The sequence below is a fragment of the Struthio camelus genome, chromosome Z (assembly GCF_040807025.1).
Source record: "Struthio camelus isolate bStrCam1 chromosome Z, bStrCam1.hap1, whole genome shotgun sequence".
Classification (NCBI taxonomy): Eukaryota; Metazoa; Chordata; class Aves; order Struthioniformes; family Struthionidae; genus Struthio; species Struthio camelus.
Window position 1 is genome coordinate 89,523,439 of NC_090982.1, and position 10,824 is coordinate 89,534,262.

Consider the following 10,824-nt stretch of genomic DNA (forward strand, 5'->3'; position numbering starts at 1 on the left):
CGCAGAAAACATGCAGGGTTTCTTATTAAAAAAAATCAAATGCTTGCCTACTAGCAATGTCGCGTGTTACATATTTATGAGTAAACAGAGGTATCTATTCCCCTGTACTCCTTCCCCGCTCAGACTACCTCTTGGTTCCCCCGCTTCTGGTTCCTCTCTCCCGAGGTTATTCCCCGACCTTGGATTCTGTCTGGCTTATTTGAGAGAGCAGTCTTTCCATGTTAAAACACAAGAACTGTTATTTATGATATTCCCTCTTACTCATTCCTAGAAAGCCCATCTTTCTGATTTATCTTCATAATCCACTTATTTTCATGACACTGGTCATTCTCATTGTCCATTCCTGAAACCTTTCTTTCTCTTATACCTATTTTTATAGAGAGTTTCTTGGAGGTAAAGTGCATCAGTGGAAAGATGAAGTGCATCCTAGTTCTCTATACAAGCTAGGATGGTAGTATCTCTCTTCACTGTTTTCATTTAATTTCAAATACTAATATTTTCGCTTGTTTTTAGCTATTTTTTTTGTTCTTTTGTTTTTGGCTGCCATTGCAGAAAGTGAAGTGTCCAGAGTCCTATTTGGGTTGTTACCCAGAATCGTTCCAGCAAATTTAAAAAAAGGGTAGTGTCATGGATGGTGTCCCCAGGTAGCGTTCCTGATCTTCTGAGAGGGGCTGTGTCCTGCAGAGCACAGACCTCCCTCCCGCTGCTGTTCTGATTAAGTGGTTGAGGATGCGTCTACACTGTACAACGGCCTTGGCAAAGATACCTGAGCTGCTTTGGGTGAGCTGGTATGATTGTACAGTATAGTGCAGGGCCACGTGCTGATCATTACCGTGTTAAAAAACCATGCAGCTCTGGCATAGGATAGTGGTGGCAGAGGTGTACTGCTTCCAGCTTCAGAGCTAGCTTGGGAATGCTGCAGTGGGCAGCGTTGCATGCTCTGTTGTGCCAGTATTGTATCCTCTGTGCCTCAGTCTAGCTCCTTGTTAGGAAAGAGGAACTATTGTTAAATAGAGACTTTCTAAAAGATGCTGTACTTTTTCATTAAGTATGTTAAGCATAAGTCGTTTTTCTCCCTCATTTGTGCTATTTCTTGAGAGAAGCCCTCATATGCCTTTAGATATTAATTTAATCTTTTATAAGTTCTTCCCAAAGAATTGCAGTCGTGAGCATACTTCAAAATCGTACTGCAAAGCGTACTGATTAATGCATTCACATTAATGAGTATGTGCTCTGTGTACACAGTATCAGGTTTTCACCTTTAACAATTGAAGGAAGAAATATGTTGATTTTCCTTCTTTATTTAATTGGCCTATAAACATAAAAGGGACGTCTAGGTTGAGCAGTACTGTGCTTCTAAAAGGTAAGGACTGTCCCCACTTATTTCCGGTAAGTTTGCCGCATCACGGTTCTTAATAACTGGGATGCTTCATATTTGCATAAAAGAGCCTTCAAAACTACCTTTCTTCCCATACGATTTTGGTCTTCGTAATAAGAGGGCTCACCGCAACTGCTTTTACATTTACTCCTTTAGTCATTCCAGCGATCACTTTTTGCTTGTACAAACCTTCCACCATTCACTCCAGACTTGGAAGTAAATGATGGTTTTCAGAAATGAGATCATCACTACGGATCTCTGTTGCCTCATAGATGCTGTAGCTATTCATGAGCCGTGTAGCCCTTATGGAGAATATGAACATCAACATAAAATGCAGCATTCAGACAACAAGTACAAGAAAAGTTTTTTTTCAGTTCCTTAAACATTCCTATAGGGCTTGAGCTTATTAGTATTCAGAAATGAGGATTTTATTGTTGCTATTAATTTAGATTAGGCACAGAGACTGACTCATGTCATATTAAAACGTCCATGTGGGTTATTGTACATCTCCATTGTTTAGGAATCGGTCACTTCTTCAGAGGCCAAGAATAAATGAGCCAAACCTTAAATGTTGTTCTCTGAGGAAAACCTTTGCTATCGAGTGCCTTGGAGCTGTAGCATAGGGGCAGATGTTGGATGGATTCTCTAGAAGAGTCAGGATGGGTCCGGTTTTAAACGTTGATCTAAGTCTTTTGCTCAGTGACCTCAGCTGGAATAGTGAAACAAAATTATATGATTTATTTTTCTAATTTTCCAATAAACACAGGAAAGAGAAGGTTATTGACACTATGAAGGAAGAAATACCATGTCTGCTAGAACAGGAAAAAGCAATCCAAGAAATTTGATTTTCCTTCTAGACACTTGACTGGTTGCATGAGACTGTGCTATTCCTTCACTTGAACCTGAGTAGCAAGCATAAGCCCTCCCTCAGACTAGAATACTTGAAATCTGGGTCTGAGTGATCTGAATTTCTCGCAGGGATTTCCAGTAAAATCCATTTCTTCTTCTTCAGACCCAGGAAGCCTTGAGTCTGGCAGGAATCATTATGCTGAATGGTGAGTGCAGGATCTTGGCCCTGACCAGATTGTTGAAAAGTAATTTTGAAAGGTCCAAGTTTGATTTTTTTTTTTTGATTACTGTTTGGATTTGCTTATTCCCATAGTAGGTCCAAAACAGCAGAAAATTACAGATCTGAGCTTGAAAAATCTACTTGTGTGTGAAAGGAAGCAGGAAATGTGATAGGAGATATTTCAGTTCTTTACTGCAGCTGCTCAGGTTGATGGGACAGGCCGTCTGAACTCAGTTCTGAGATCTCCGACTGAGGATGCGCTAGTGATTTAAAGGATAGGACCGTGTCATTTGTTCTTGAGGCTTTTATGGGCCACGTTTCTGCAGACGTGTTACTTCTTGAGACTCTAGAGCTCCTGTGGCCTGTTCCAGCTGAAATGCCGTAGATAGAGACCACTCATCTTTTTCACCCCTTCTTTTCTTTCTCCTTCCGCTTAATAAACTGCAATATAAAACCAGTAGATTTCCCCAAACAGATAGCTCACAAGTTGACAACAGACCGTATCTCTCGTTTCCTCCTGACTTTTCTGAGCCCCGTTAGTGTTGTGCTTTAGTCCCTATTGAATAGGTGCCTTCACCCTCCTCTTGTGGGTGACTGGTACCCTCTCAGCACGTGCAGAACTAGTTTGGCAATGGGAAAGAAGAGGTTACTTTACAGTGAGAGCAGATCGCTCACTATACAGCCTTTACTGATCCAAAAATAGTGCACTGATCTTCGCTGCTTCCTTGGTGGAAAAAAGTCCCTTCGTCCACACTTTGTGGTACTGGTTTACCATTGGTGGAAGGTGTGTGCGTGACTCCTGTTGCTCTGAAAGTGGTCTGAGACCCGATTCCTACAGTGTCGCTGTAGGGAGGATATGTGCTTGAAGATACAATGCCAGGTATTGGTAAGTGATGCTTCCTTCCTGTTACTAAAGGGTTGAACACTTGTGCTACTTTCACTTACCTTTTTTAATTAATATATTTTTCTTCTTTTTTCCCCCCCTCTTTAAAGCAAATGAAGAAACATCCATGTCGACAATGTGACAAATCTTTCAGTTCATCCCATAGTTTATGTCGTCACAATCGTATCAAACACAAAGGCATTAGGAAGGTTTATACATGCTCGTAAGTTCTACTTTTATTTATTTTGTAAAGATCCATAGAGACAGAGAAGAAACCACCATAAAATGTTCTTCATTGAATTTCTCCTCTTGATTGTATAAAAGCTTGTCACTCATTCAGATGAGTCAGTTATTTACAGATACACAGATGAGCCAAAATATTTGGGCTGTTCTGCATGCATTAGACATAGCAAGCTACTCAGAATGCATGTACATAAAATAAAGTTTACTGTCTTTCAGGTGCTTTCACAAGCAAATGAGAAATTTAACTGAATTGAGAGTTTCCATGGCTCATAGTTTTACAGTGGTGAATTTGTTTATTAGGTTTCTCTCAGATGCACAACCTTCTCTGCTAGTCTACAGAAGCCAGTATTAACATAAAACAATTTGTAACGTCTAAAAATGCTTAATCAAATTTAAGTGCCTGGAGAGGTGATGCATAATTTGGCAGAAGGATACGTCAATCAGTTGAGATAGATAATGTAAACTTTCTATTGTATCTCTTCCTTCTTAGTCTTGTGTGTATTTGCACGTAGCGGAACTGTCTGAAGGTATGAAAACAGGGCTGCAAGCTGCAGCCGTTCGCTGTGGCTGAGATCTTGACAATCCCTCCTCTGCCTCCGTACAGCTCTGCTTTATTATGGAAGGCAAAAGACCCGGTGGTGTGGAAACTTGAAGCGCTGCCATGCCTAGTGTTCAAACACAGCGCAACATAACCGCCTTTCTCCCAGCACCGTCTTTGCTTTACGCAGCCTCTGTATCCGTTCGTTTCTGTTGTCCCCTTAAGTTGCGCTTGGCCCTGCCTGCGCTGGCTAGCCGAGACGCCGTCTTCTTCACTTGGCGTATGGCGAGTAGCAAGAGCCTAGTCAAAAGCGTATTGTGGTTCTCTGTTTTCATTTCAGAATCCCCGCAGTTTGTTTCACACAACTGAAGACACTGACTTTTTTATCTTTTGTAATGCTTACTGTTTTGTTTAACTTAAAACCTCAGGAGAGAAAGTCGGAAAGAGAGTACTGCAGTTTGACTTCTTCCCTGCATTTTTTTTTTAGTTATTTTTGGCCATCCCTCTTCCAGACACTTGCACGATACCTCCTACCCAGTATGTTGTAGCATTGTTAGAGCCCAGGAGAAACCACATACCCTCCAAAATCATGTGAGAGGTTTAGAACTGCTGCAGCTGGTTCTGTGTGGGAGAACAAATCAGATTGTGAAAGATAAGTTTGTTCTGCTGGTTAGTTTGAGGTTGGAAAGGGAGCTGAGAAGGGATTGTTAGTCCCAAGCAGATAAAGAGCTCAGACATGAATGCAGAATTAGGTGACGTTTGAAGCTAGCATTCATCCTACATGGATGATGATTGTTTTTCCACTGAGATTTAGATTAAGGAGAACTCTGGAAAGGGTTTAGCAGAAATGCACAATTTGGTGATGTGCCGAAAAGAAGCTCGGGTGCTCCCAGCTTTTGTTCTGACTCACACAACGTGCAATTTTGGATATTACCTCAAAAGAATTTCTCATTTGCTCTAAGTTTCAGTTGCTCAAACATTTTAAATTTATTTTGCAATTATGCTCATTTGTATATAATACTTATCTGTGCAATTGATTGGAAAAAGATTGGTGCTGTCTTTAATAGATTGTACTCTTGTCTGGACTTATTTACAGATCCTATTTACATTCGTCAGAACGCTGTTCCTTTTCTTTAAGGAAGGCATTTGAATCAGTTTGCTTTGTGTTTATGTAGGCACTGCCCAGATTCAAGACGTACTTTTACCAAACGTTTGATGTTGGAAAAACATATTCAGCTAATGCATGGCATTAAAGACCCTGATGTAAAAGAAATGACTGAATCAACCAATATGGAAGAAAGGGAAGTAAAAGAAGATACAAAGGTAATCACTTAGAAAATTCTTTCAGGCACAAAGAGTGAAGTTATTTGTAGGTACACGTTGAGGATTTCAAAATAGATACAGATATTTTGATCCTGCAGAAGTCTCATCTCCTGTGAAGTGCAGCCCTGCAAAATCTCAGAGGTTGCTGCAAGAAGTTCTGTCATGCTTGAACTCGAGCATGTTTGGGAAAGACATTGTTTGATTTTTAGTCACTGAATGAGGGAGTATATAACTTTTCTGCTGGTGATTTGTTTTAAGACCATCTTTCAAAACCTCTGCAACCAAGTCCTCTCATAGCTGTAGGAAGCTGCAGGTTACGTATAAGCAACGTGAGTTTCTTCCAGAGACGCAGAACGTGTGCCTCAGCATCCAGTTTACTGGACGCAAACCGTACGGGGAAATTGCTTTCAATCTGACGAGGCTCGTTAGGAGGAAGCGTGTTAGGGGAGTGTTGTAAAAAGACAGCACTGTGCAAAAACTTGTTACGTGGGGAGATTGTTAACAGTGTTTTTCAAGGGTTCCAGGCTCTGTATGGTGAAAACTTTCACCTGTGATGTCATAGCCAAAGCTGACGGGAGAGGCACAAGCGCAGCCGTTTTTAAAAATACACTGTTTGTTGTCTTTTACATGACTGTTTTTCAACGCAACATATTGTCTGCTTATTTAAGTGTTAAAAATATGGCTATATACATTGTCTTTTTGAAACGTCATAGGGCATATGTGCCCTAAAGAGGATGCAGAGGATTCCTGAGAAATATTCATGTCAGAGCAGAAACAAGGAGAATAGAAAACAATCAGTTTAATTAGTAATAAAGATTGCACATGTTGAGTCATTCTTTGGCAATATGTCAGTCTAGCTGCTAACAATCAGGAGATGATTTGCCATGTGAAACTTTCTGCATGACATAAAAATACAATTAAAATGTAGTTTCTGAAGGCAGTGCTAAAGAGTTCTCATAGTCTGGGAGAACTGATATGCTGCGTTATGTACGCAATTGCGGTCTCGGCGTGTAGCTGGATGAAGTTACACTGGCAAACGTTTATTCACGTTCATCCAGTGCGTTGGATACCGTAACTCAATCAGAGCTGACAAAACAAATTTTACATATAATTTATAGTAAAAAAACCCCAACTATTTTTCTAATATCTACAATATGTAGTTGCTTGTATGATTTCAAATACTACCTTTATCGAAGTTTTACTGGCATCTCCCCTGGGAAGGTTTTTGAAGTTTGCAAGTCACAAACAGTTATGAAATGAACCCTATATTTAAGGTTACATGAAATACTCTATACGTCTTCTTTAGGTTCCTAGTCCAAAGCGTAAATTGGAAGAACCCGTACTGGAGTTCAGGCCTCCGCGAGGTGCAATCACTCAGCCATTGAAGAAGCTAAAGATAAATGTTTTTAAAGTTCACAAGTGTGCTGTGTGTGGCTTTACAACAGAAAATCTTCTCCAGTTTCATGAACATATTCCTCAGCATAAGTCTGATGGCTCTTCGTACCAGTGCAGGGAATGTGGACTCTGCTACACATCTCACGTGTCTCTCTCCAGACATCTCTTCATCGTACATAAGCTGAAGGAGCCTCAACCAGTATCAAAACAAAACGGGTCTGGGGAAGATAATCAGCAAGAAAACAAACCCAATCATGAGGATGAATCATCTGACAATACGGTATCGGACAGAAGATGCAAAGTGTGCGCAAAGACTTTTGAAACTGAAGCGGCCTTAAATACTCACATGAGAACCCATGGCATGGCCTTCATTAAGTCAAAAAGAATGAGTTCAGCTGAAAAGTGATCAGATTATTTGGGACGCAGAAATCTCTCTCCACATTGGAATATTAATGACATTTTTGTTACAGAAAGTTCACAATATAATAGCGTTAACAGTACTGTTCAGGCTGTTGCAATATATTCTGCATAAATGTGTCCTCTTCACCTCATTGTCTATACCCTCAAAACCATTGAAGCAGTATTTGAGTTGAAAAGAGTTTGTATATATTTAAACTAATAACTTTTATACTCTTTGTTACGTGTTTGTATTGGTATCTAGTGGGAAATCTGTTTTTGTTTTGTTTCTGTTTTTTGTAGTAAGTTTCTTTGAAACGGAGTTCTTAATGCTGGGGCAGTTCGTGGGATCCGTTAAACCGTTTCTTACACGAGCGCTTCGGGAGGAACGGTTAGGTCGCGAGAGCGCGTCGCAAGGCAGCGCGGGGGGCAGAAAAAGGCCAGCAAGCCGAAGGGGCGGTTTTGAATTCCAGCAGACCTTTGCTTCCACATGTCTAAGGAAGCTTTTAAACTCTCTCTAAAAAATTGTCACTGCATGCGTAGAGTGCAGTGCTGGTTTTAGGCAGCAGCAACAGAGCAGGGGCAGACCCCTTGGAACGACGACGTACTTCTGAGAAGTGTAATTGCACAACTCTCCGTCAGGAAGTGATTTTTTAGGCTTTGCCATCCGGTGCTCGTGATGAAGCTGAAGTTGTTACAAAAGGGCTGGGCTGCTCTGGATTAAACAAATAAGATGTAACTAGAGGACTAGGTTTATAATTATGATGTTTTATGTCATGTAATTTATTAAACATTATATAGAAGTGAGTACGCAGCATTATGTATTTTCCTTTTTTTTTTCTGGTTCTGGAAAGAAAATAGGTAACCCTTGCTGCAGGGGTTGATATTTCCCAGCACGGTATGTGAATGCCAAATGTTCTGGTGCTCAGTGTTACGTACAACCACAACTGTCAAGAAGCTACCACACCAGCCTGGGTAGGTCTGGTTGGGCCTTTCGACTTCAGCACAGACCATATGAAGCTAGTTCAGCCATTTCAAAAGACTATCTGATATCGCTAGTTATGCTTTCACAAAGAGCAGAAATGGTACCATACTGTCCCTTTCATATATAGTTCTCTGTGAGAGTTATATTTTTGGTTTGTTTTTGCATTTTATACCTTGTATGTATCCCTAAACAAATTTTGTACTTTTTTTTAAAACAAATTGTGTATATATAGATAGCTGCATGAAATACAGTAGTAATTGTTTGGTTCCTTAAAAGTCTTGCTGCTGTCAGAAGTTATTATACACTACGTCCATTATAACTGTATTAAACACATTTCATATGTAAATAAATGTGGAGCATTTTGCCCCTAAAGATTTGTGAGATTCTGTTATTTATCATTAAATTTTAACAATTTTAAAGATTGAAATGTTGGAAAAAATATGGATCCTTCTCCGCTTCCTCTGTAAACGTTCTTCATCATTCTGGAAATTGTGTATCATCAGATGCATTGGTTCTGCTTCCTCTCCTCATCCTCATTCTTAATTTGGTTCGTTGGTAGATGCTTGTTATCCCATTATATTACTCGAGTATTGAGTGGTGATAAGGTACTTCTCCATTCTAAAGCATATAGCTGGCGTTGCAGGTCCTTAGCGTGTGATGTACACTGGCCATCACTGCCCTGTCATTAAGTGTATACCTCTCTAACACTTGTTTGTTGATGTGCACTGTCAACTGTACAACAAATGAGTTATCACTATGCAGAATGGTGTTTTGTATACAGTGAACAGATAATAAAAGTTAAATTTTCACAGCCATTATTAATCCTGGTTGTTTATTTTCTCTTTTCATGGTCTTGCACCTGCAAAGGATACTGTGACCCAATAGCTTAGCCATCGGTTGTAGTCCCAAGAGGCAAAACACCAAAAGGTACTGACAAGCCAAAAGTGATTCAGACTCTTCTGAAAGTTACTGGGTCGCTGCGTGGAGTAACTCCGAGGTCCCAGTCCCCCTCCTGGGTCAGACGTGCCCAGGGGAAGGTCCTGCGCTGCCCCTGCTCCCGTAACTGGCGCTAAGCGTCCACATGGGACTTCATTGTGCCAGGGCAAGCAGAGGAGTCCAGCTACTTGGCGGTAGGCTCTGTTCAGGTTTGGGTGGGTTTTTTAAACATATATATATGTATAATTAGAAGATTGATTTAACTGTCCTCCTAGTAACCTTGGCAAGGTTAATGGGCAGCGGGTTTCAAACTGCCCTACGCTGTCCCAACCCTTCTGTGTCAGCATTTATATACGCTGGGGTGTAGCACAAACTATAGCTTTTGCTTCCTGGCCAATAGTCCACTGCGTTGACCAAAGGTCTCCTTCTGTCAGAGGGAAACCGATGCAGCTGGGTCGGGGGGGAAGAGCTCTCTCACAGGCCTTTGCTGCTTCTTCCAAATACCAAACCTACAAAAGGAGATCTGGTGGGGCCATTTATAACATAGTGTTTCTCGCCTGGTATTACTTGCCTCATCCTCTGGGGGTTTTCCCTCTGCATCTTCTCAGTAGTTCAAGACTGCTAGGTACTATGAACGAAGAGGCCTGGTAGGTCACCTTTCTTTCTCTCCGGGGTAAATTGTACCTCTTTGTCCAGACCAATTTCCAAGCATCACTCCGTCAGTGGTGCTTCGGTCTGTTCCCCATTGAGACTCTTCTGCTAGGAAGTCGATCTTGTCCTAGGAGAGACTGACTTTTTGTTTATTGGAATTTTGTTTGGTCTTGTGCAAAGCAAGCTTCACGCTTGATTTGGCTGACCCTTTCAGAAATGGCAAAATTCCCAATAAATTTATAAAAAACAAATAACAGCATGGTGCCACAGCCAGCAGGGATGGCACAAAGAAGGGAACGTGTAAGATGTTTTCTACATGTTTTCAGGCCAGCAAACCAGTATCAAGCACCCGCACGACCGCAGTGGTCTTGGAGCCGAGGACAGCTGCTGGCAGGCTGTGCTGAAAGAAGGGAACGAAAAGAAAAGCGAATTTGTGACCTCTCCTCCTTTTCACCCTGTCTGTTTTGCTGCAAGGCTGAAAGAGGAGTAACTGAAACCTTCCCAACAGCCCAGATCAGCTCCCAAGGCTGCTGCTGCGGCACGAACTGAGCAACGAACGTCACAGCTGCTGCTCAAATTAAGCCAGCTCTGGTCTGGTGTGTTAGCAGCGAATTCAGGGTGTTTCCCTCAAGAAAAGGAAGTAAACCCTAAGCTGTGCATCCTCTGGAGAGGCTCCCGACTCTTGGGAATGGCAGGAGGCAGAGGAGCGATAGGAAGGCAGCACGTCTCTTCCACGTCTGCAGCAGCATCTCTGGGTGGCCGCAGACGAGGTCTGGATTTCGGAAGGGATCGATGAATGAGAGGAAACCAAAGAGACGGGACTGTCGACACGTGATTGCCTGCCTGTAAAACCTACCCAAAGGTTATTACATTTCCCACCTATCATGACACTTTAGAGTTTATCCTCCTGTACCCACACTCTGGAGTTAGGAAGAATTTCCTGTTTCACATAGTGATTTTGAAACACAAAGCTGCTGAATCCCTTGCCCCAGGCGTTTGGGATAAACAGGAAACTCAGCTCTGCCTC

At 41.6% G+C, this 10,824-nt stretch overlaps 1 protein-coding gene across 8 annotated transcripts in view; it reads left to right on the plus strand.

The window, feature by feature from the left end:
- LOC104139381 (zinc finger protein 532) overlaps positions 1–9,023 on the plus strand; it is an 85,229-nt gene extending 76,206 nt beyond the window's left edge. For all 8 annotated transcript variants that reach the window (XM_068928062.1, XM_068928063.1, XM_068928060.1 and 5 more), the window contains 3 exons: positions 3,441–3,553; positions 5,287–5,434; positions 6,741–9,023. In XM_068928062.1, coding sequence (XP_068784163.1) covers positions 3,441–3,553; positions 5,287–5,434; positions 6,741–7,235 — 756 coding nt within the window. In that variant the 3' untranslated portion in view covers positions 7,236–9,023. The remainder of the gene's footprint in view (positions 1–3,440; positions 3,554–5,286; positions 5,435–6,740) is intronic.
- The last annotated feature ends 1,801 nt before the right edge of the window (positions 9,024–10,824 follow it).